Source organism: Mustela putorius, unplaced genomic scaffold (assembly GCF_011764305.1).
Source record: "Mustela putorius furo isolate JIRA1106 unplaced genomic scaffold, ASM1176430v1.1 tig00000421_pilon_pilon_pilon, whole genome shotgun sequence".
Classification (NCBI taxonomy): domain Eukaryota; kingdom Metazoa; phylum Chordata; class Mammalia; order Carnivora; family Mustelidae; genus Mustela; species Mustela putorius.
Window position 1 is genome coordinate 7,678,067 of NW_025421375.1, and position 27,054 is coordinate 7,705,120.

Here is a 27,054-nt window from a genome sequence, read left to right on the forward strand (position 1 = left end):
ACCAGAAGTCAGCCAATTTATAAGGGGGAAAAATGCTCTGTACATAGGTCTTTACTCCCTCAAAGTACAGGAGGAAAATGCAAAGAAAATTTCTCATATTTGGCTGGCTCAAACCATATTCACACTCACCCAATCGATTTTACTTGAAACCTATCTAAGAAATTAAACCCTGCCATTCTCCCTTTGTGCTTAAAAAGCCAAAGCCACCATCAGGATACACATGTGCCAAATATAATTTTTAACAGATTTCAATGGTGTTTATAAATGTGGCAGAACCAAGAGGGTTACTGGAAGAGAAGTGTAACTATTTGAAATCAATTGAAAAGGGATTTATTATTTCCACGTTTAAAGATTCGATAAGAGTAAGAATACAACTTGCAAAAAAATCAACAATGTGACCCTCACTCTCTTGAAATTTTGTGGAAAACTCATTCTGCTCTCTCCATGAGGATTAGAGGATGGGGAGTTTTCTTGAATTTTGTTACTGATTTACAAACTTCCATTCTGACGATATTCTGAAGACATTTGCTTTATTGCCTAAATTTTAGGTCTAGAGTTTACCACTGCAATAGCTTCCCTTCTTGTTGTCCATTTTTGTTTGATTGCTTATGTTACCTAGTTGCCTGGTAAGTGGTCAGAGGAAGGAGAAAAATCTTCACACTGTCAGATCATTTTACCACACAACTTAGTTACAAAAATAAAAATGGCCCAAACTACATATATACATTTCTAGATACACTACACAGATATTTTAGTTAAACCACATCCATTTCTGGCTTAATGAGCATATGTGGATTAGCAGTTAGAAATGTTTAAAGATTATTAAATTTTGCAAACAATTCATGTAAGCATCGCCCTCCCCGTTCATCCGCAAGTTAAAAATGAAACCAAACAAAACTAAAACCACGCCTAAAACCACACACTTCAGTTCACCTAATATCCAAAATGACTCCACAAGTTTCTCTGGAGTTAAACATTGAGCAGAGGACACACAACAAATGCTTCAAGGACTGTTCATGCCAGCCATCAAGAATCGTAACATTACCGAAAAAGTACACTTGTCCTTGGGGAGGACGCTTCACAAGTAATTTACAAGGAGCATGGCTGTATTATCATTTTTTTTTAAAGGAAAAAAATAGTGTCTTTGGATAGAAAGAAACAATGTAAAAAAAAATCCCCTTTTTAAAATGCAGAAAATAACTTCATTATCAATCTGCATTTACATTACTGCCCAAAAGAATGGGTCTGGAAAGACCATTTTCTGTACAGACACTAGTTAATCTCTGTATGAAAAGACAGCATCTGGCACGGGAATAAACAAGGGAGAGCCTAGAGACTGGTCTATTCGCACACATAGAGGCTTTCTTAAGGCTGATCCAGTGAATGAACCTTTGGATCCAGAAGTATTTCTTCATTTTCCTTCTTTTCGGTTGAGTTCCTAGCAAAAACTTGGAAGATGAGCTGTTCTCACTTGGCAGATCTCCACTTACGGAGAGGATCGAATAAAGACACCAAAAGAACTTTGGTTTTTTTTTTTTTTTTCTTTTAAAAATAATTCGCTTTCTTTTGCATGCCACAGGACAGATTTCTAGTTTTAAAACAGGGTACATCAAGAACAAAAATAACCCCCCCCACCCCAACCATCTTTATTTTCACCAATATAAGAAATCCTTCTGGAAACATAAGCAAGTGACTAAACAGGCTCGAACCACTGAATCTACAAGTTAATACATGATCTGTTATGGCAGAATAACCAAGGATTTTCCCCCAAAGAAAGATTTTAATTTTCCAAATATAAAAGAGTCTACGAGGATCATACGTGAACAAAAATCTCTTATTCCAGGTTTTATGGTAAAGATGGATAACACACTGGCAGCTGAAGAAAGCTGAAACTCTTACTAATAAATAGATCCAAATTAAGAATTTCTACAACATTTCTTTAGAAAACAGAACCAGAATTCTTTTTTTTTTTTAAACGATGATCCTGTGGAATGCCTTTACTTCCGTCTTTCTCTAGTATTAGAAACAGTAAAACAGACACAAGGATGTTGATTGACAGCTCAACAATGCTGGATGCAGGACGTTTACAGGTACACTTGTTTAAAAGTCCTACAGGTTTATTGACTAAGGCTAGACAACAACTCATATGATCCTATTTGGTGCATTTCCTACCATGGTCCAAGATCATTATATGGATACAGCCAAGAGCTGGGCCCCAACTTTCAGGAGAAAGACCACAAAGAAGAAAATCAGGGTGGCAATTTGGTCCCCCCAGTTGATTATTTGTGTCCTGGAACTGGAAAAACAAAAGGTGGCAAATACAGACTGCAACGAGTAAAAGGACTTGGAAAAGTTGGCGGAGAGTGGCACGGTATACGAGTAAGGTCACTGGGCTTGGGATGGCAAGGGCGCTGCACTGAAAGAGCATCCGTGGGACCAAGTACTTATAATGTCTTGTGGTGTCATTCCCTCAACGACTTTAGAATATCTGTATGCGATAATAAATAGATCAGTTATGTAATAAGGCAGTGTGTTGAATATGCATTCGTCCTGTGGAATGAACCACCACAGAGAGAGAGACAAGGATACCATACACATTCTTGAAAGTTTTCTTGTGTTGTGTTTGATTTGTTTGTTTTCAAGGCTATCCAGGCTAACTCTTCCCGGGGATTTCCTTGGAGAGAAGAGTGGTCCGCTGAGGCTGGTTTGCTTAACCTCTCCTTTATCAAGAGATGATGACTGGCTTTAAAGAAAAATAAAGCTGAAGGTTGTTTGATTTTTATTTTTTTCCCTTTTGGTTGCATCATTCTGAGTGTTTTCATATAAACAAACAAAAAAAAATCACAACCAAAAAAAAAAAACCAACAATAGTTTTTGATGCATCCAGTTGTTGTATCCTCAGGAAGTTCCAGATGTTTCCAGGTAACTCTGTAGTTTACGGACTGTGGTTTTGTCCAACGAGCAAAGGTCAAAATCAAATGTCGTGTTTGTGATATGAAAGTGTCCAGTTTCTTCTATAAGGTTCACGATCTAAGGAAGTAGAGAAGAGAAAGATTGGGCATGAGCAATGGACATCACAAGGCAGAGAGAGAGGTGGATGGTATCAGATATGGAACCAAGAGACTAATATTCTCCTTTCTAGTAAGAGGATCCATGCTACGGATGGCATGGAACCATCCTTTAGCCAATCTGGTAAGCCAAAGGACTATTAACCCTTTGAAATTCTTAATCAAAGCGGATTTCCTGTTCTCCTCATTCACAGCCTTTAAACTGATTCCTCCTTTCAAGCCATCAATAGATTATTTTACTGTCAGGGTGGTTAGGGGGAGATACAATTTCAAAACCCTTTTAAAAAATACTCAACGGGTAGTGACTTTCCTTATTAAACATAAGGAAATTCCATCCTAGAGATAGCAGCATTCCTTATAAAATGAAGTACACACACACACGTAATAATGATCCTTTTTTCTTTCTGACTATGTTACTGAAAACTCAGAAAGCATAAAACCCACAAAGGGAAAAAGAGAAACCATCTATAATCCCACCCCCTGAAGACCACGGGTAGTAACTGGAAGGGGCCGGAACTGTTTCACTGCTTGATTTGGGTGCTGGTTACAAAAGATGTGTTCACTGTTAAAATTCAGCTTGCCATACCTTTATTTTACCTCAAATAAAATGAATAAAAACCTCTCTTTATTACTTACCATCATGTTCCGTTTATTCCCTTGGATATTTGGGGGTAACAAGTATTATCTATAATAAGAAAAACCCTTTCTCTCCTCGTGTGGAATAGTCCTGCCCCATTTCTTACTGTATGGGCTCCAACTTTCAGACACAAAAGTGGTGGTAGAGGTACTGCTATGGTCTTGCCTTTTGAGAGGTACTTCTTAAGGTTCCAATGTTAAGAACGATGTCGGTCACTGGTCTGAATCCTCCATCATGTCATGTGTTGTTTCTATTCTAATTTTACTCATAATTTTATCAGAAATGGACGCTATGCTGAGGTAGCATGGACTCGAGGTATGTATGTTGTGGGTAAATTGGGATGGAGGGGGTAATTTTACCAAGCTTTGTGGGAGAGAGAAAAAAAAAAGGATCAGGATGAAAGAAAAAAAATTTGCAGAGAGAAAATGGGCAAGCTCCATTCATTTGTTAGTTGTCTGTTATGCCCCTCTTATCACTTCTCATTCTCTTTAGTTCACCTTAAAAAAGAACAATTTTAATTATTTGGCCTATTTATTCAGTGGAGTTTCAGATTACCCAATTTCAGGTGGAAAACAGCAGAAAGGAAACCTTTGAACCTCTATTAGTCTTCTTTAAAAAATGGTAAATTTGTGAACTATTCCCTATGGGTCAATGGCTCTCAACAGCAACTGTGCTCCCCATTCCTGACATACCTGACTTCCCCAGAAGAATAAAAGACATACTGAACCCCAACCCAAGTAACCGTCCAGCTCCAGACTGAGCTATTATTACCTTATTCAATGTCTGGAACTCTTTTTTTTACAGATTAACTATGGGTTCATAATAAAACAAGTTACTCTCACTGTGAAATCCTGACCGATACAGCAAAATGCCTACCTACTATCCTTTTATCCTTCCTCCCTCACCTTTTTTTGGTTTGTTTGTTTTCTTTTTACTAAAAGAAGCTTGATTTTTTCAGGAAGTAGCCATAAGCCCAACTGAAATGCCTGCCTCCCCAGACCCACTCACAGCATTTGGCAGATACTGCTACCTACAATCTATTTGTCAGAAGTCACTGGGATTTCAGGACTGTTTTTGAAAAGGTTATAAACCCTGAGTATGTGTCTTCTGGCCTCTGTCCCCCCTTGCCGTCTGGAATAAAGATGGAAGCCATCTTCCCCCTCAAGAGGATGAATGCAAGATGGGAGAGATGGCAGATCAGGAGCCTGCATCCTCGTGACCTCTTACTTTAAACCACTGCACCCAGGCTTCTAACTGAGTCAAGAGATGACCAGAAAGGGTGTGCTACATTATGGTTAAAGTAGTACATTCACATAAGAACTTATCAAGCAACGGCTCATTAACACTAAGAGATCTAAAATGGACACTCGTTTGTTTTATTAGTTACCAGTTACCGAGCTCTGGATAAGTAACCCCCACAAGAAAACTTTTCCCAAGGCTATCAAATAATTCAACTGATGCTAAAGACATACTAACAGCAGTTTCCAGAATAAATTATGTTTTTCTGGGATACCGGAAAGAAATACTATATGGTGAGTGAAAATGTTTATCATTTTCAGGACAAAAAGAGCTAGGCTTTCAGTGTACCCAGTGAAGGCAAGTAACAATGATCCCAGAGTGTGACCTCTCCCCCCAGTGAGCTGGCCAGGAGGGAAGTGCCCAGGTGTCCAGAACCGAGTCCCAAATTTCGTGTATCAGTTCTGACTCGGCTCACTATTTGAAGGGCACCGCATGGAACACGATAACCTGAGCCATTTCTTCTTGACCTACCAAATAGGTCTTTGTTTGTTTGTGGCTGGGGGTGGGTGCCACCTGTGGAGGAGGGAGGAGGCCTGTCATCAGAGCACTGGAAACCTACTGGGCAGTCCCATGCACTTGAGACACCCTGTTTCCTAGAGGGCAGGTGGGTTTATTTGCTTTAAAATCAAGTGGCTTGATTGACTGGTTGATAGAACAACTCCTGTTCTATTACACGGGGTTGTACAGAGGATCAAATAAGGTAATAGGATAAATAAAGCTTCTTTATAAACTGAATTGCTACACAGATCAGGGCAACATGATTATGATTACCATATAAATATAAACGTATCCTTAATGATCTGGGAGGTAAATGTACAGCACAAGACTACCAGACCCAGCGCGTCCTCCGCCTCCCCTCATTGACTGTTAGCCATTCCATTAGCACTAAAACAAATGAAGCAGGGAAAATGCCAGGAGCTAAAACTCAGAAAAGGCCTACTTGAATTAAAAAAAAAAATAATAGTTATCATGAAAGTTGCAGGGGTAAGGGAAGAGAGCAGGGAGGGCCGGAGAGGAAGGAGAGGAGTAGTATCACAATGCATGTGAGTGGGTAAAGGATAGTCCCAGGTTCTCCCCTTGAAATGGTAGCTCAGTCCTTTAAGAAGATAGTTTTCTGTGACTCACTATAGCTACTAATTACTTAACAATATGGAGAAAGCAGAGCAATAAAAATACCTTGTAGAGAAAGCCACTTGATTTTAAAGCAAATAAACCCACCTGCCCTCTAGGAAACAGGGTGTCTCAAGTGCATGGGACTGCCCAGTAGGTTTCCAGTGCTCTGATGACAGGCCTCCTCCCTCCTCCACAGGTGGCACCCACCCCCAGCCACAAACAAAGAAATGAAGGGGATCCAATCAAACTCACTAAATGAGCCCCACATTTTTGGGGAGCTTGTAAGAATACATCAAGGTAGATGCAGAGGCAGCCTTAAAGTAGCAGTTAACAGTAGTGGCAGCAGTCGGGGCATTCGGGATGGTTCGCCAAAGGGAACGACATTAACGACTCAAATTACTAGAGCATGTACCCATGTCCCCAATTAAGTAGAGACTTCATAAAAAAAATAAATGCACATTCTGAGAGAACATCAGAAACAGCACTCATATGCTTTATTTCAATGACACAAGCCCTAGACACAAGCCTAGAAACACCCCACGGGTCCCCTAAGGATGCCTCTCTGCCTGGCCACAGGAATGGCCTTGCACTGCTGATGGGGTGGGGCTTGACTCCACCTTGCCGTAGTCAGCACACGTCACCCTCCATGATGTGAGAAGGACTACTCTAACACCCCTCCGCCCCGGCATTTTCCATCTCCCTGAAGACAATTTTAAAAGTAGAGAAGCAGCCAAACTATGGAAAGAACCTGTATGTCCATCAACAGATGAATGGATAAAGAAGATGTGGTATATATACACAATGGAATACTATGCAGCCATCAAAAGAAATGAATCTTGCCATTTGCGACGGCATGGATGGAACTAGAGGGTATTATGCTTAGTGAAATAAGTCAATCGGAGAAAGACAATTATCATATGATCTTCCTGATATGTGGAATTTGAGAGACAACATGGGGGGTTTTGGGGGTAGGAAAGGAATAAATGAAACAAGAAGGGATTGGGAGGGAGGCAACCCGTACGAGACTCTTAATCTCACAAAACAAACTGAGGGCTGCCGGGGCAGGGGGTGGTAGGGAGAGGGGGGTGGGGTTATGGACATTGGGGAGGGTATGTGATATGATGAGTGCTGTGAAGTGTGTAAACCTGGCGATTCACAGACCTGTGCCCTTGGGGCTAATAATACAGTATATGTTAATTAAAAAATTAAAAAAAAATAAAAGTAGAAAAGCTGTTATCTAAGTTGTTAGCGTGTCTTCTAAGGAAGCCCCGGTTCTCCTCAGGGTTTTTGCTGCACCCTAAGAGGCCAAACTCAGACTCAGAGCTCAATCGCTGGGGGAGGTTAGAAGGGCTCCATCTTCCTTTCCAAACAATTGTGGAATGCATGGTTTGACGAAAAATCAAATTATTAGTCATCCTAGGTACTCCGATCTCAGGGTTTGACTGTATCCCCTGTACTCTATTTTTACCTTAAGGGAAGGTGGCTTAAGAACACAGGCTCTCCTGATCCAGGACTTTCTGCTCATTAAGCTAGACGCTGGGTGCCAACACGACTCATCCCCAGAGTAAAACAAAGGCATTAAGCACTTTTTGTGAGCCAAATAAAACTGTCAGACCCGAGTTTTTGATGGGATGGGTTTAATACTATAAGATCTCAGATGTGATCCTGGCCTCCCCAGAAACCTCGTCGCAGGGGCTCAGGTCCACGTGGCGGAGAATACGTGGACTTTGCGGGATGCATTCCACGAGATGGGCAGCTCTCGAGGTGGAGAATTACATTAGTCCTCAACAGTGCTATGTTTTACAATAGGAATTAATTAAGCAGTAAACCGTGACAGGGCATGCATCATGGTATCATAATCACAAGCCTCAGCTGCATTACAAGGCAAAAGGCCAAAGACTGAGAGCTTTCAACCGGCCTGGGAATGCAATTAGGCCGAAACGCTGTGTGTCCTGGAGTGCCTTGATGCCAGGCTAAAAATTCAGAGCCATCACTCTCTCCCTCTAGGACACTAAAATAATCCACTTGGCTAGTATTCTCGAGTAAGCCACCTTCCCTCAAGATTCTTTCAAAGGTCAAATTAAAGGACAATGGGAAATCAGGAATGCCAATGGCACCCCAAGGCAAGGCCCCACCGAAGGCCTGCTTCCTCCACGCATGCGCTGGGCTTGCTTTGTGAAGGTGTCCCAGCCCTGCCCAGACATCTGTCTCACTCTCCTGCGAGACTCACTGTTTGGGCCCGGCTTGTGCATTAGTAGCTTTATTGGACAATTACTCCACAGTGGTTCAGAGCTGGTGCTTAAAAAGGGATAGAAAGGGATGGGAATATCAGCTAATAGATTTACCATCACCGTTCAGTCAATTAACCCCACGTAATTGGTAAATGGCAGCCTGAACAATTTTCAGTTCTACAAAAGAACATTGAGGAAAGATACGAGCAGAGGACTAGAATAATGCTGAGGTAAACCACTCCAACCCTGCTCCCCTGCTCATATTCCCTTATAAACGGAAATGCAAGAAATGCAACTCCTCCCACTTAAGAATCATAGGTCTGTAATAGTTTCATTCAAATCTGAAACTCTAGAAGGGTTAAAAAAAAAACCCACAAAACTTATCAGAAAAATCAGGGAACTTGGCAGGTTTGAGTGTGCATATTTATAAATTTCAGCAAAAAATGTACACAGAATATAAATGTGACCATCAGCCATTAAACATTAAAAAAAAAATAACCCACACACAGCTGGGGTAGATTAAGTACTACTTCAAGTCATTTGAAAGTAGTAATAAAACTAAATTCCAACAGTGAACTAATCTACAAACCCACCCTGGAATTTAGAATGCAACCTCCTCTTTGGGTGTTAAAGAAAAGGTATTTATCAGTAGCCACTGTTAATGCAGCAGACACGTGTACTATAACTACAGTAAAATTAAAAAGCACCCTTATCTTCGCAAAACATCGAATTGTACTAATAGAAGTTTCCCCATTCCACAAGCATTTCACAGTTGAGTTCATAATAATAGATGTATGTTGTACAAGATAAGAGAAATGAGGAAAATATTTCTTTCCCTTAAAAGAGCACTGGCAAAAGGTTACTCCATTGAATCACGAATGTTTACAACACTTGACTGAAATTCTTATCACTGTTTTCTCATGAAACTAGAAGCCTGGCCCCTGAGGCTTTGTGTTCCCACTCTGCCTCTCACTCAGCCCACAGGCCAGGGTGCGCCAGAGGAGAAACCCCTGCATTCTGGCCTCATCACCTCCACAAGTGCTCGGTTTCCCCCCACCTGTAACAGCAGCAGGGAGATCCTCTGTGCCAAGCTCCAGAGCTGACTTCCGGGTAGCCTCAGCAAGGAATATTCCCTGCTCCCTGAAATACTTCTGTAGGTGGCACCAGCCCAGTGCTAACAGCACTGGGCTGGTGTGACCTCCAGGGGCTAGGATGCCACCCCAGGATGCAGCAGGCCTCGCAGCATCTAGAAAGGCCTGTGCTAAAAAGCATTTCTCACCTGCTGCAGAATGTGTCTCTCCCTCAGCGTCATTAACCTTCTGTGAAGCTCGACCAGTTCGTCTAGGTAGGCCTGTAAGGGTAGTCACCAAAAGAACAAGCACTTTAGGAAGCAATCCCAAAATAACACAACAAAGAGACAGGAACAGACAAGCAGCTTCTGGAGGTTCCCCATTCTACTTCCCTTGCCTACACTGTGTGGACTCGGTACCCAAGGCTCCCACAGACAGAGTCTCTCTGGACCAACTGTTATCCCTACAAAGCCTGCTTTTTTAATGAAGGGCAAATTCTTTTTTTCTTTTTTTAAGATTTTTTTTTATTTATTTGACAGAGATCACAAGTAGGCAGAGAGGCAGGCAGAGAGAGTGAGAGGGAAGCAGGCTCCCTGCTGAGCAGAGAGCACAATGCAGGACTCAATCCCAGGACCCTGAGATCATGACCTGAGCTGAAGGCAACAGCTTAACCCACTGAGCCACCCAGGTGCCCCTGAAGGGCAAATTCTTGCACTTAATTTACTCTCAACAAGATTCAAGGGAGCAGACCCACCCTTTTCCAGTAACACCAGGGAGAGAGGATACTCAATGGTAAATTCTGAGCTTAAACATATTAGCACAGGCTTTTGTTTTTTTTTTTTTTTAATACTTCCATCTCAGAAGATTTAAAACTAAGAGAACAGTCTAAATTTGAACATGGAAGTATAAATGCACGTAACCAAGGACAAATTCTTTAAAAAAAATAAATAAATAAAGGAGGTTTCCCAGTCATACCTAACAATATCGCCAGTAAACACCAAGTGACAGAAGAGAGTATCTTATGAAAAACAGAGATGATTATCCAAATTAGCATCTGTTTTGTCAAAAGCTCCCCTGAAGGGGCCGAAGCACACCTCTCTTCCCATATGCTCAGATTCCGGAATCTTTTAATGTAACTGCATGGGCTTTCCTAGCGCTGTTGGCCATGAAGGCAAAGGAAAGAAAGGTTTGTGAAGCTTTAGTCAGGCCTGCCTTGATCCTGCAAAGCATGTTATGACCCTGCCTACAACGGGAGACTAACCCCCGACAGGTCTTGAAGTCATATCTTAAATGCACGATGAACACTTGGAAAGCACACTAAACGAGGATCAGGTGTCCCGCTCACTTATGGCTGCAATTCCTCAATCCTCTACCGTGGTGTTCTTACCTCCCAGTTCAATGCGCCCAAAACCCCTTGGCACTGCAGGGCATCATGGAAAACGGTAGCATGAGGGCCCAGTATCACACTGAAGATATAAGCGAGATGTGGAAAACAAACAAACACCAAAGCACCAAGAATAAGTGCCCATCATTTGGGGGTGTGGGACACGTCCAATGAAGACATGGAAGAGGAGCCGGCAAGGACTAGTCAAGGAATACACCAAGGGAAGCTGGTCAATGCTACTGCACACCCAGGAACACCCTGGAAACCTACCTTGTCACATTCACCATTCTTTATTTGCTTATCTGATTTGCTTTGCTTTATTGGACTTTTCACTTCAAGAATCTAGGGATCGAAGAGAACACAGGTAAATTTGATTTAGGCACTTTGTAGCAAGCCCCCCACCCCCCAAACAAAGGCACAGAGGCATGAAATGTCACACAGTAATATCACTTTCCAAAGAGCACTTCTCCTCTCTACATTTTCTTTCTTCTCTTCTAATCTCACTCTTTCTTGGAAAATAAAGGACTTCTATCTGAAATGCTGAGTCAGGGCAACAGACTTTAAAAAAAGGAAAAAAAGTTGATGATAAGGAAATTGATCTAAGCTTCCAAGGCTGTTTTTTTGTGACAACACTCTCACACATATGCACAGCAGCTGAGTTATACTGGATTCTAGTCCCCTCTGGCAAGGATTTTTTTCATACTCATTCTGCTGTTTCAGCATGACTACCGGTGCTCAGCATGCTGGGGATGATAAAACAAACACTCAAATGCCCTTTTTAGTACCTGACTTTCAGATTCTTAAAATTACTCCTACCCACTAAATGGATGCAGCTTTGGAAATGAAGATGGCCATCGGTTACACGGGTCGCTCCCAACATGGGATCCTCCCACACAAGAAATAGAGAGGGCAGAACTATTTTCTGCAGTTCAAGAAACGATGTGTTTACTCATGATAAAATACCAAGTGTCTGCCCTTCCATCTGACCCGATTACAGTTTAGGGTATGAATGGTAGTCCTGCGTGCTGTTTAGAAGCTTCCATGGGGAGCGAGGGTTTTAATGAATTAGAAGGCAAAACAAATTATTATTTAATAAATACAGTTAGTTTATTAGAGTCCTCACCATTAAGGATTATAAGGGAAATATTTTTAAACAGGCCTTGTTTAAAACCGCTGAGATCCACTAAATTTATTGATGAGTGTTTACAAATGTATATAAACATAAAAAGCAAAGTACTTTGTCTTTTCATGATAACCTCATTAGCAAGTGAGTTATAATCGGAAGCTAATATTAAGGAGGAAAATACCAAATAAAGGATGTATTTAAGAAGTCTCATATTCCTACTGTTTTTTATCTATTCGCTGCTCTCTCACAAACACACACACACATACAGAGTTCTGTTCAAAAGTCTACCATATTTCATAACACAAAAAGGACTTTTCAAATGAGCCCACTTTTAGTATGTAGTGGAAAGAGCCCTGATTAGGCTCAGAAACCTAAGTTCAGGTCCTGGTCCTATTACTTAACATTTTTGGATCTCAAAAAAGGTGAGATGAAATAAATAAGAGAAACACAATGAACGAGATTTGGCTGTAAATGTTCTACTATCAACAAACCGTTTACCTGTTGGGGATATAGGACCGTGACACTCTGGGAAAGACCAAATACTTCTAAAAGGATATATTTTCCTTTGTATTTAGAATAACGCATGGGTAAGAAGTGAGCTTCAACAGAGTCTTTCCTGAGAATCGCCACTATTTTTTCATTTTTAACATCAAGATAACCAGATGACCAACCTGACCAGGCTCAGTCACTTAAAATACAATGCTTTGGGCAACACAAGGAAATTACTTAATTGCGGGGGCAAGGTAATCTTTTTTAACGTGCTGCACTGTAAGGAAACCCAACACTCCACTACATTCAGAATTTCCTTCTCTATTGTTGTTGGAAATGAGACCTCAAGGGGAAACTCTGAGCTTGGAGACCTAGGAGTAAGTAGGTCAGTAGATGGCACTCCTCGCCAATTCAGACACGCGGCTGGGCAACACAGGGACAGCCAGCCAAGATTCCAGGCCAGAGAGAAAAACAGCGCCTGCGTGCTTGCCTTGTGCAGAAGAAAACTGAATTGTGTTGCCATCATAGCCCACTCTGCCTGCCCCCCCTTCACTGGACTCTGGGGGGTCAAAGTCACTAAGGGCTCTATATTTGTATGGCAACTCTGCTAACTAGGTTTAGAGAGTTCTACCACCTTCTCTCCAGAGCAGAAAATAGAACATTCGGGCACTTAAGTCCCACCCTACACATTCTGTAAGTGCTACAGCACAGAAGGCCAAACTACATTGAAATCCTCGTTTCTTTCTTCTGAAGCTGCAGTGGGGCAGGAACAAAAGCTCCGGGTGTCAGTGATCCGCCTCAAGTTACTGAGTGGCTGCCCAGAGAGGGCTCAGTTAATCTTCCTTCTTTGATCTCTCCCTGCTCCAAAATAAACAGCTTTGTCAAAACCTCATTCTGAGAGAGCTGAGCCATGCTGAAGACAATTGTTTTATTTATGATCATTTCTTATCTTTAAGGAAACGACTCCAGAATACAAAAGTACAGCACCTTGTCTTCCCCGGGCTTATTTCAAACCAGTTTAACTGGATCAACTCTTTAATTTCATCCAACATGCCTTGCAGGCTGAGAAGTAATTTATGATATTCTGAATATTAACTTGGGTCCAGTGGATCACTTCCTTCCCTCAAGGGCCCCTTCCTCCCCACCCCCTTCTCTATACTTTCAGCCAGAAAGGATCTGGAATTTTGATTTTGTTTGAAACTCGTGTACGGGAGGTTTGGAGTCTAATAATACACACACAGGTATACACACACAGCCCCTTTGATTAAAATGGCACTGTACTCACTAATATTCCCTTATTAAGCTTTACTGAAGGAGACAGCCACCCAGCCTAAGATGCACCATTTACACACATGACAGTCCCCTAAAACAGAACTCAGATTAGCTGCACTTCAATCCTTAATCTGAGGATATAGCTTGAGAATCAAACTTCCAAGATTATTATTTTTTTCTGTATCCCTTTGTGAGGACTGACAACTCAATTATTCAGCAGATGGATTCTCTACTGATAGGTCTTTCATGTTAATGATCGTGAGTAGCTCCTAACAATGCTCAGGTTAATTACTTGCTTTGTTGACATGTGCCTCTCTGTCTGTTCACTTTTTTTCAATAGTTAAAAAATGTTTGACTCAATTAGCACTTTCTCTCTTCCCTAGTCCCTGGAAGATTTGAGAACCAGTAAGGGAAACTCGGCTTTGTCTCATAATTTACAGAAATTTCAGAGATCATTATCAACTTGCAGACAGAGAGCAACCAAGGAAACTCATACTCTTAGAAGCCTGCGAAACATGAAGTCTGTTTTCATCTATTTTATTTGATGTGAAATTTCAAATTATCACACATACATTCAAATAAAGATGGTAAACACATTCCAGGATGAAATTCAGAGGACTTTTCCATTTTTTAATTAATTCTTACTCTTCCACTTCACCAGCATGGAGAACTAAGACTAGCTAATTTTTAAGAAGTCCTAGAACATGGACGTAAAGGGACAGCAACACACCTGACCCAAAGCAGGTGACTGGAGGGGTTAAGAAATCAATACTCAACCAAGTTTTAAACCCTTCTGCTCCCTGTTCCAAGACAGCCCCAAGAAGGTAAGTGCTCTTGCGGTACTACACGTATTTCCTCGCCTAGACTAGCTAAAAGTGAAAGCATATGGACTTTCTTATTATGCTTATAGGTGCATGAAGGAAGTGACATATAACTGAGTATTCCTGACAGATTGATGATTCACATGTGTGAAGTTACATTTGTCGAATAAACATATGCCAAGGAACCACTGGTATGCTATCTAATTGGAGAAAGTAATTTTTACCCTCACCAGATAGATGATACCATTCATTTTTTAGTCTCGTTTTGCTAGACAGGTTTAAAAAAAAAAAAAAAAAATCTGACAACCCAAAACCTCTCCATGAAACCAAGACTTGAGCCAAGTCAGCTGAAGGCTGCCCAACCAGGAAGTGGCGAGGGTGGTTTGAAAGGCAAGATGGGGGCTTCATAGAGCTGCATTTCTTTATCAAGCACAGTCTTCACTGGGAAGGAAGCTGAAGGGGCTTGAGGAAGGGCTTACCTAAGGCCGCTAACTCCTGACAGTGCCCTGCTGCCGCCCATGGGGGACCCTGGTTCTAACACCGTCCCGCCCTCCACCGGAAGCGGAAATCAGGGTGCCCCGGGCTTAAATTAAATATGCAAATATATTCAAAGTCCAAATTCTATCCTTTCACCAGCTTATACTGAAGCACGGGTTTATAAAAGAAACTCAAGTTATCTAGTTAGCCAGCCCAGGGCTCTTTCCAACTGATCGGCGAGGATGGTTACTCTGTAGTAACCGTCATCTTCATCTTCACCTGCCCAGGAAGTGCTTGATGTGTGGCTGGCCGGACCAAGGGCATGGCTGGCACTGCAGCTGGGGGAACACCGGGACGCGGGGAGGTAGGGTAAGGAGTAAGAACACACTAACTCCTTGGACAGCCAGTCCACAACAGACGATGAGACTGGCCTTGCACTCACATGCAGGCCACAAAGACACTACAGCTGAACGAACACGGTGCAGTGGAGGACACTCATATTATTCCTATGCATAATGAAGGCTCTAAGTTGTGGATAAACTTCATAAATGAGGTATTTTAAATATTAGGAGATCTTATGCTTTATGCAAAATTTAAAAAGAGAAAATCTTCAGCTATAAAAAATCACATTTCTCAGTAAAGCAAAGATCACAAATTCAAGGACAAAGCTGTTTAAAATTGTAGGACATCTGTGAAAGAGAATAATTTCAGAAAAGCGCAGTTCTTTCATTCTTGAGTTCATAATATTCATAGGGTAACTTGGATTAAGCAATTATTTTAGAGGTCACAGGGAATCTGCCTAAACAAAGAGATAAGGATAGCTTACGTAAATGAGTGTATCAACTCAAGGCACTATGAGGCTTTTACAATATTCATGATACTTGAAATTAGTTTATTTTAGTATTTAAAATATCCCATTCTTAATCATTTGTTTAACAAAAGCTCTTCATCTTTGCTTTCGAAGTTCTGCCTAGACCTTATCTAAATAACTATATTCTGAATTGACTATTAAATTAGTAAGGCCTCCTCTTTGCTTGATTTATAACAATGATAATGACCATTATTTATATCTGCATTTTATTAACTGTTCCTTACAAGTCCAAATGATGACACTCTTTTCCTGGATGAGCCCACAGAGGCAATGCACCTACAATAACAAACATCTACTCCCATCAGCTGAGTGCCACGTAGGCCTGAGCATGGCCCCATGCTCTTTACAAATACAGTATCCAACATTGTTCCAAGAATTGACAGGTATTAATATCCCCATTTATGGATGAGGAAACTGAGAATCAAAAGTTCAGAGTTAATTTCCCACCAGTACACTACTGTCAATTAGTAAAACAAAGAACCAGGTTTTATCCTAGCTCCAAAGATTATATTCTTTCTAATTCATTAAATTAGTCCACTTAACTGCTGAGAAAAAAAACCAAAACCACACCAAAACAAAAAAAAACACACAGCAATCCGGAGCACATGAGCAGCACCTTCTGTCACCATCCCTTCCTGCACGGATGTAATTAACCCATCTAATGGGATATACTTCTCATGACAATAGAAATTCTTTCAGCTCAACTATGTGCTTTTCCAAAGGTGGTAGACTCCTATTGATTTTCTAGTGAGAGAAACATTGTTTAAAATTAAGGGATAAAAAGCTTTGTGTGCTTTGTAAAAATGCTCACACCTAGTTGGGTGAGTCCTGAAGAGTGCAAACCCAGCAATTTACCTGGTTGTTGTTGGTTTTTAATAAAGGTGGCGGGGGTTCGTGATGGAGGGGCGAAGAAGCTGAGCTGCTTTCACTGTCGCTGCCGTCACTTAAGCTAACTCTGAAAAGACACAGAAGTCACACGCATTAGTACAGGTAGTTCTTGAAACATCTACGGACGTAGGCGCAGAGAGCAAAGAATCCAAACACTAAGCACCAGAAACTTGCTTCGACTCCCACAACCGCTAACCCACACTGGCACTGACTTTGTATGGAACCGTGCTAAGTGTTTTAGTAGCTGTTTCTCACTGAATGACCCTTATTTCAACAGATGAGCAAAGAGACTTAGACTAGGTCACTCGCCTCCGGTGAAGAGGCAAAAGGGGTGGTTCTGGGATTCAAACCCAGGCAACGGAACCCAAGGTTGGTGCTCAGCCCCTATATTGTACTGGCCCTATTTATTCTTGTTATCTCCCTGCTCGAACTCCACCCCACTACTATCACCCAGTGTGCTACCCAAGCTGGCAGGTCAGCAAAATTAGATTGTTTGTAGGTTACTGCCTTTTAGTTTCTTTTCCGCCCTGCTTCTTTGCTACATGTGAACCCAGGCTGTGGGAGTGGAAGCAACTGCTGAGAATCGGGGCAACAGGCCTGTATGACTGAGAGCTCGGGGTGACACTGAGGACAGGCTGTGTGAACCCCACCAAGTATTTCTACTCCATAATGATGCAAGGCTGTCCCCAGTTTTGACCACTGCTACAATTCACCAGAAATATACTGCAGCAACATGAAGAGACAATGTGTTTGGGGTAACCGCTTTTGAGAGAGAGAGTATCTTTCAACAACCAAAGACAATACAAAAACATCACCCCTCCCCTGTCTCTTTTCAAAACAAAATGGAATTTTCTTTTTACCCAGGGTAGGAGATATTTCTTTATTCTACTCTACTGAATGTATACCCTCCTTCTGAAACGTCCTTCAGTGTTTGCTCTCTCTTTGGCTATACAGACACCTAATATAATATTCTTTTCAGAAACAGAAAATGCTTTAGAAATCAGGGGAGTTTTTCTTTCACTCTGAATAGGCAATCACATTCCAGCTCTATAATATATTCAGATAGACAAGATACAAGATAGGAAATGAAAAGGATACGCCGGGACATCCTTTTAGCAAAAACGGATGGAACTTGTTTTTCTTAACTAAATTACATTAATGAAGTGTTCCGTTGAAGCGCTGCTTTAAAATGCTTCTTGACTGAAGTGGAAGGCTGAGTATTTAAACTGATTAAACAGTTGAGACTTCGCAAGTGCAAGGAAGACCAAATGTTACACTGGCGCTGCCGTACTAACAGCCCATGTCAGGCGGGGGGAGAAGCAGGCAATCTGCAACAACGGAGATCCCATCAGACAGCTCACAAGCCTGTGTGATTTGACCCACCCCGACTCAGGGCACAGGGCAGTGAGTGGGTGGGCCATAGCCCATCACGGCATATCTAGATTTTCTAAATAAGAGTGTAACTGGAAATTGCCTAAATAGGTCATGCGTTTCTCATCAGGTAAATCTGAGAGCTGCCAGCAGTCAGGTGGGTATCAATATGCTCACTGCCATGTTCCAGTCCATTTTTAGATCTTCCTGTCCTACGAGTTAGTTTCTGTCTTGTCAGATTAAAGAGTTCTAAAGGGAAATGTTATAACACCAAGGCTCTAAGGCTCCTTGTTTTCTCCTGTTGAGAAAAAAAATACATATAGATAGAGAGCGAGGGAGCTGGGTGAGTTTGGGAGACAAGGTGGAGAAAGAGAAGGTGGGTGTTAAACACTGATTATGGCCGCAGGGAAGCTTTGCCAAAAGATCTGATAGGGCGCATATACTCACTCCGGGAGCCCTTCTCCCAGGATCCCAAGGAATTACCAATTAGGAAACACATGATCTGTCCAGCTGGGATTAAGAAGGTATTCTTTTGAGGAATTCTAGGGCCTTCTACACAGTAATGGATAACGGGAAAAGATTTGATGCGATGTATTACAAATGTAATTGGATTTTAAGTTCAAGTAGATTCATATTTTTTCTACTCAAACACATTCAAGTAAGCATGCCTATTTGTTTTCCTCATGATAAAGAAATAAAACCCTCAAGGCAATTTCAAGTTGACTATTAATTATAAGTGACATGAATTACCATCTTATAATGTGGAATTATGCCTCACAGCATTAAAGCTACTTAAGGAACCTAATTGTCAGTACACTTAAAAGGAATTTATTTGCTGGAAAACACACACAGGTGATCCTAGTTTTAATTAGGTCACACACATAATTCACTGACGCTAATTATGTCTTTCTAACTACAAACAGCAAACATGTTGCCTCAAACTCTGAGGCTATAGCAGTGGCTCTCCAGAAACTCTTCAAATGAAAATGGAGTTGATTTCAACAGTCAGTCCTGCCACCTTGGAACAGACTTTAAAGAACAAGGACTCCTGATAGGATGTTCTCCCTATAGAATTTGTAGAGAAAAAGCCTCTGCTTTCTGAGAAAAGGGATACACAGTTCCCTGTAGAAAGGATGACGATAAGCATGCCTAGGTGACCCAATTTAAATGAATGTGACCATTTTCTACCACTGTTTTGGGTATTGCACACCTTCACCATGGTTATGCTGGTAAGTCTGGGGAAAAGGCATGATTGCATTGCAGGGAGACGCGTTCGTGCCAAGACACTCACCTGCGGCTTCGGCTGCCTCCTCTATTTACAGGTCTCTCCATTTCAGAGTCATTGTCATTATCCTCTGCCTCATCTGATTCCTCCTCATTGTCATCAGAATGCAGATCTTTCATTATAGACCTCAAAGGACCTGAGGAATGACAGCGTGCCACAATTAAACACACTACTTCATACACCCTTAGCCATACTGGACATAGGGGACTGCTCGCCAGCACTGAACGTTGGCCCCCCTCCCCCCAAACCCCCCCAAATGGCTATATATATTTATACAATTGACAAAACAAATTTGGTAGTTTCTGGAATGTAACACATAACCAAAACACTACTGTTTTCACAACAGATGCCCTAGGATATTCACTGGAAAATCTCTATGTCCTAGGAATGTTTTTCTATGTATTTTTTCTTCCCTAAGAAAAATTACACCTAAAGAGGAACAGAAAGATCTATTAGTAAATTGAATGTTTTGTTAGGTTAATCCATGTATTGAAAAGTTGAGGCTAATAAATCACCGTGGTTGTAACTTGTTCTTGGCAATGCAGCCTTTGTGTGGTAGTTTTTGATCTATTAAGGTTTAGCTGTTCCTTTTATTTCAAGGTCAATTTCAGGTCAAGCAAGCATTTCAGTCAAGTTCAGATTATAAAGTATTTCAATTCCATGGTGTAATGTCCTATCTCTGATCTTCATATTGATCTTGGACACAAGGTCTTGTTCAAGCAACAATTTTATGCAGCCAATTTTTATTTTACCTTTTAAGAAATTCCTGGCAAAATACCAGCATATATTTACATAAATAAAACCATGCAATAAGTCAGGTGCCCAGAAAGTTCAAGAGAGTATCCAGTATTAGATGCGAGAGAAAAAAACTAAGTCATAACTAGTTTTTATTCTAGAACAGGACCTAACTGGGGGGAAAAAAATAAAAATAAAAAACAAAATTCAGTGTGGCTTATTTTCACGTGACTGCTCTAAATGTGATGAAAACAAGATCACTCTTTTATGTTAAAGAAGAGATTGTGGAGGCAATCAAGAGAGTGAGAGGCACTTTTATTCTGGATTAGGCAATTCCTAAAGTCTAATCTAGGACATGAATATCTGAGTTATCGGTCAACTCTAAAATAAGTATTGATTCTCTGCAGTTTCCCACTCTGCAAAACCCAAATTTCTCTGCTTTTGTAGTGGGCTTGTATATTTGGAAATGAATGTAAGAAGAAATCTGAGTAGTCCAAATCATCAGTGTCTTTTATTTTTTCCTGGAAGTTTAGCCGTAGCTCAAATACACGCAACAATTTAATCCTTGTCCCCTCTCTCTCTCTCTGCCTGCCTCTCCGACTACTTGTGATTTCTCTCTGTCAAATAAATAAATAAAATCTTTAAAACAAAACAAAAAAAAAAAAAACAATTTAATCCTTGTCAAAACTTACACGAGGCCATCGGGAACTGAGTGCGGCCATTGAAAGAGCTAATGTGTAACACGATGCTTAAAACCAAATTACTCCTTCATATAATCTCACTTCTCATGTTGGGGGAAAAAAAAAGGAGCCCTTATTTGAAGATTTCCACACACCAAAAAAATATAAAATATATATTTAACATTCTGGCTTAAATTTGTTAGATTTCTTTACATTTAAATTTAAGTTCAAGTAGAGGGAAAATAAATTTTAAAGACAGCAAACTAACACTTGCCAAAGAAAACAGGTCTATTAATCTGTAGAATAAATAAATAAATGAAATGAAAGACATCCAGAAGGGAGAGTAAAAACCTATTTCTCTATGTCAGAGCCTCTCAACTCCAGCTTTTGCTATTGTATTTCCTTTGGGAGCTCCCTGGAATGGGCTGTGTCTATAATCCTTTTGTAAAATGGGACCCTGATGGCAGGGACTGGCAAAAGGGGAATTTCTAGAGGTTGGCCTCATACATCAGAACAATACTCAAGTGCATTCCTAGGGGAAATAAATACAACTGCATAAAAGCCAAGTTATCATTCAAATAATAAAACAGTAGAAAACAGACCATAAATCAACTCATTAAGATGTTTTATGAGAAAAAGGTCTCATCGTTTGCCTGGGAGATACGGATACCTTGTTGCCTGGTCTGGGATGGCGTGAAGCTGGAGCTGGAGCTGGAGCTGGAGCTGGCAGGGCTGGGCTGTTCAGACTTTAAAGAAGAAGAGAAAGCCATCATCAATAAATTGATGGTACACAACACATCTAACATTAAAAAAACAACATTACTGCTCAAAAACAGTTTCCTTTGCAAAAACAGTCCCACTCTGTGCAAGAAAAATTAACACACATTGCATTATGCCAAAAACAGTGGCCCAGGAGGACTATGGTATCCTTTTTGTTTTGTCCACCATGTTTTTACTAGATGCAGAAACAAGGATGATGAGACCAACACCTGGGTGTTACAGGACAGAAGAACCTGGCTTTGATTTCACTCCTGTGTTTACTGCTATCCAAATCTCTTTTAAAAGATTACCTTGATTACCCTTTCTGCAATGTTTGATTGACTCAACCAGCTAAAACATAGTGGTAATGAGGCCAAGGTCATTAGTTCAATCACATTATGAGCCAGTTAATTTCACTCTGGTCCAAGGCCATGACCCAACCCTAACCCCATTCATCCAGAGTTCACAAATAGAGGTAATGTTCACAACGAGATCTGGCCAAGTCACACACATGAGTCAGTGGGAAATGTTGCCACTACTTTAAACACATACATACACACACACACCCACACCCACACACCACTCTCTATTCCACAGCCTACGAATGCAGGGAAAGAACATCATACATGTGCCCTACTCTCTCATCATGAATTCTCCTCAACCTCTGATACCCAGAACAAGTTCCACATCCTCCCTGACCTGCCCAACTCACAGCTGTCTTCCTTCTCCAAACCCACGGAAAATGTGGATCTCATCGGTTTGTTTATCTGATACGCTGTGGTGTTATGCTGCCTCTGATGTTTGTCCTTCCTCTCCAGTAGACTGCAGGGACTTGAAAAGGCAGGGGTGTGGGGCTCTCTCCTGAGCTTATTATCCTCTCATACTTAGCAAATGCATGCATACAGCAAGCACTCTGTATCTGGGACTGAAGGCAGAGCATGAGGTCCTCTGCTCTATCATCTGCCAGGTTTTATGAGGCTTCACAGTAGGTAAAGGTGGGAAGAACAAATACATGGAAAGAACTGTGCAAAGAAATTGATCATACGATAACACACTTGAATTTTATGTATTTAGGCCAAATTTAAAATAATAACTTAATGTTGGACTGCTTCTATCCCATTTCTAATGTGCTCACAGTCTCAACTTGTTATCTGAGACATAGATGAGGTCTTTTCATGCCCAAGATCAATCTCTCTCCTTCCGACTTGGTTCTCTTGGGGACTAAGTTACGGGGCCATGTGGAAGACAAACTAAGAGCACCATGGGCACCAACAGAGGCCACTAAATGAGGAGGAGAATATCAGTTCAGCTTATAATGAGGTTTTCTCACCACAGATTCCTTTTCATCTCCGTTCCCAGCACTGAATCCCAACCCCCTTCTCTGCAGGCAACACCAAGATCCAGACTCGGACACAAGGAAGCACTTTCAGGCATTCCTACTGCACACTTCACATCCTCAGGCTGGATGGGAAAACAGGTGTCAGCAATCTACCACTCATTCCGCAGGAAAAGAGCCAGACAGGATCTCTAATGAGCAGCAGACGGCCACCAGCCCTTCACCACTGAGAGATTTACTTGAGATTTGCAGTACAATGTCCGACACGTTGCGGTCCATGGCCCACAAAGAAGAGCCGGTGTACAAGCACAAACGCCCGTGTGAGGGACCCTTCATTTCTGTTGAGTGGTTCTTCCACTGTTGAACCACAAAGGGGAGCTACACTGTGCAAGGGCACTCAGTGAGCAGTTCTGTGCAATGCCCAGCTGCAAAACATTTCTCCCTGCAGCCGTGGAGTACTCCTTTTCCTCTCCAAGTTGTTCTTTTCAGCCATGAAAAGTGTCTGCAAACGGTATTATTTTGATAGCTCTGGAAACCATTTGGGAGCCAAAAGAGAGGTTTCCTTACAGTGAGTGGAGAGAGCTCTAATTCCCCCTCCTGCTGGACCAGTCATGTTGCACCAGACTTAAAGGGGCCGTTCTGCCAGAGCTATTTGCTGAGAGTGACATTAATTAGGAAAGCAAGAGGGTATGGTGGCCATCTCCCCAACCACCCCACGCTAAACTTGATCCATCTGTCTCAAGCATCATGCCAATGCCAGAACCAAACCTGCAGGCAGCCTTCTTTTAGCTTCTTAACCACAAACAAGGTTAATAAATCCAGTTACCAACCATCAGAAAACTGACGAAGAGTGAAGAACATAATACAACAGGAGACAGAGGCTTTCACTCAATGTTTATCACAACCACCATGCCTGATCCACAAAGCATTTGCGGTTCATGATAGAAGACACATTAATTCACTGACAATATTAAAATAGAAACGTTAAAGCAACAGAGGTGAATGGAGAAGATAAAATGTTGAATGATGGCCAGCAAATCCCATGTCCTGGAATGTTTTTGTAACCAGGACAAGGACTTACAGTTTGGGAGCCAAGGAGACAAGGAGTCTCACACTTCCATGGGCATTAGAATTACCTGGAGGACTTGTTAAGACACAGACAGCTGGGTCCACTCCAGAGTTCCTGAATCAATAATTCTGGGATTGGGATGAGAACTTGGATTCCATAAAGATTTTCTGAGCGATGCTGCTGCTGCTGTTCTGAGGACCAACCAGACTTTTAAGACCCAATGATCAAGGTTCTGGAGAGCTACGGCCATGGATACTGACCAGAATCAGTTGGGGGATTCTCTACATGAGGAAATTCTGATTAAATGGGTTTGGTGTAGGGGTCCAGGTATATTTATATTATAAAAGTTCAAACAAATGATATTAGCGAAAATTCCAAGTAGAACACCACTGATACTATGTTAGTCATTTTGTTCCTCTAAATGCAGAAGCATGTTTGGGAAAGAATCATAAATTTAAGAAAGTGTCTGAGGGAAAAGAAAAAAAAGCATCACAAGAAAAATGAGAAACTTACTGATGTAAGTAGTATCCCTTTATACTCATCAAAGTGTTTTGCAAGAAAACACTCAGAAAGAATGCAGTTACCTCTCAATAAAAACATCTAAGAAGCATGTACAAAATCATGTCATAGTGGATGGACCTTCAACTCACCCAGCCAGACCATGAACTCAACTACATGTTAACTGTTTGAAAGCCATTCTGCTACTAGATGAGGCCGACATGGTCTTATATTTTATCAAATCCAGCCAAATGGAGCTGTTCTTCACTTTAAATATGATTTTATTTTAAAATAAAATACAGACCTACTCTCCAAAAATGCAAATCCAGGATGATTTTATGAACTAGGAAAGGTGCATTTTATATATATACATTTTATATATATATATATATATATATATATATATACACACACACCATAAAACAGGGCTACATTAAGGTCTTTTTTTTTTTTTTTAAAGATTTTATTTATCTATTTGACAGACAGAGATCACAAGTAGGCAGAGAGGCAGGCAGAGAGAGAGAGAGGAGGAAGCAGGCCAGGCTCCCTGTAGAGCAGAGAGCCCGATGTGGGGCTCGATCCCAGGACCCTGGGATCATGACCTGAGCCGAAGGCAGAGGCTTAACCCACTGAGCCACCCAGGCGCCCCTTTTTTTAAGATTTTTAAGATTTATTTATTTGACAGACAGAGATCACAAGTAGGCAGAGAGGCAGGCAGAGAGAGAGAGAGGAAGCAGGCTCGCTGCTGAGCAGAGAGTCCAATGCGGGACTCGATCCCAGGACCCTGAGATCATGACCTGAGCCAAAGGCAGAGGCTTAACCCACTGGGCCCCTCAGGCGCCCCTAGATTAAGGTCTCTAAGGTACCCAAGGACTGAAAAGATTATTGCATCCTCTTTTCCCCTCCTTATGTCTACATGTGCCAAAACCTATGTATAGGAAACTTTAATGAGGTTCTGATTTCTCCCATTACTAATTTGATACTTTTTTTTTGAAATATCAAAACTCTCCCCACCCACACACACAAAAAATTTCTGGCTTTTTCCTGTTGCTGCCCCAATGCACATGTTTATAGCTGACCTTCTGAGTAATCAAACACTAGACATGAAGTGTCTTTAAATGGCATGCTCCACAGTGACAAAAGTCTAGTCTTAAGAACCTCAAATTCGGGACACAAACCATAAGAGACGCTTCCCTACAGGAAACGGTGGTAAGAGAGGAGGTAGGTGGAGGGATGGTAAAGGGGGGATGGGCACTAAGGAGGGCACTTGATGTAAGGAGCGCTGGGTGCTACGCGCAAGTGATGTATCACTAAACTCTACCTCTGAAACTAATAATACATTATATGTTAATTAATTGAATTTAAATTTTTAAAAACTCAAATTCTACGACAATCATTATCATATCAAACATTCATTAAGTGTTAAATTTAGAGATTTCTCACCTTGCCTGCTCAAGCCTTTTTACAGTATCTAATAAAAACCTGACTTTATTCAGATTAAAAAAAAAAAATCTTTAGTTCTATAGCTTAGTGTGTAGGTTTCTTGGAAAGACTGCTTAGGCGTTAATGTCCTCACAGAGTGAGGGCACTAAGCCTCCTGTAGAAGTAAGGCAAAAACTCCCAGCCCATGACTCTTCCAGTGGAAGCTAATCAGCTTTTGGTTGCTACTACTTTTTTTTTTTTTTTTAACAATAGACCACATATTCCTCTTTTGCCTCAAAGAAGATATATCTTTACTACCAAAACGATGGCCTACCAAGATTTGCAATGGAATTGTCAACATGAAATGGCTATGCAAAATCATTTTGTAATAGATTTTCTACAGAAGATTATTTTTGTCCAAGACAAGTAAGAAAAACCACATGTTTACAACTGCTACAAGTTATGTGTTTCCAAAGAGAACACCTGTCAAGGCAGGTCACATGAGAGGGCTTTTACAATCTGGCATTGTTTCTTAACACTGGGAGCAGGCTTCCTCCTCAGGTAATCAGAAGACAGAAGTTCCACCTTTTCTCACAGGCAACATGTACTTATGAACAGAACTTCAACTTGATCTTTAAAACAATCAAAATAAAGAAAAAGGGGAAGAATAACCTACTCCTTTCTTTTTCCCCTTCAGGGGAAAGGGAGAAAATACAGTCTAAGAGTTAAACAGAAATTATTTTAGACACATTGCTATGTTTTTCCACAAAATTTCTACCTTGTTTATTAAAAGAAAACACAAAGCCTGCAATAGAAATTCTTTTTTGCAGAAATATCCAGAAAGACTATGTCAAGGGTGAGTATTAATCAAAGAAAACACAAGGGTAAATATACTTTTATTTTTGTCTCTATTCAATTTTCATGACAGAACCACTAGGTTCTTGTCAGTTTAGTGTTTCCTTCACTAAAAATTAATAATCAGGGGCGCCTGGGTGGCTCAGTGGGTTAAAGCCTCTGCCTTCGGCTCGGGTCATGATTCCAGAGTCCTGGGATCGAGCCCCCCATCCTGCTCTCTGTCCCGCGGGGAGCCTGTCTCTCTGCCTGCCTCTCTGCCTACTTGTGATCTCTGTCTGTCAAATAAATAAATAAAATC

At 41.2% G+C, this 27,054-nt stretch overlaps 1 protein-coding gene across 2 annotated transcripts in view; it reads right to left on the reverse strand.

Annotated features, from left to right (window-relative positions):
- Nucleotides 1–314: 314 nt before the first annotated feature.
- The window catches only part of MLLT3 (MLLT3 super elongation complex subunit), a 280,958-nt gene continuing 254,218 nt past the window's right edge, over nt 315–27,054 (reverse strand). For both annotated transcript variants that reach the window (XM_045079666.1, XM_045079667.1), the window contains exons 6-11: nt 21,488–21,563; nt 19,409–19,538; nt 16,714–16,813; nt 11,073–11,144; nt 9,628–9,699; nt 315–3,030 (exon numbers count right to left, since the gene is read on the reverse strand). In XM_045079666.1, coding sequence (XP_044935601.1) covers nt 2,899–3,030; nt 9,628–9,699; nt 11,073–11,144; nt 16,714–16,813; nt 19,409–19,538; nt 21,488–21,563 — 582 coding nt within the window. In that variant the 3' untranslated portion in view covers nt 315–2,898. The remainder of the gene's footprint in view (nt 3,031–9,627; nt 9,700–11,072; nt 11,145–16,713; nt 16,814–19,408; nt 19,539–21,487; nt 21,564–27,054) is intronic.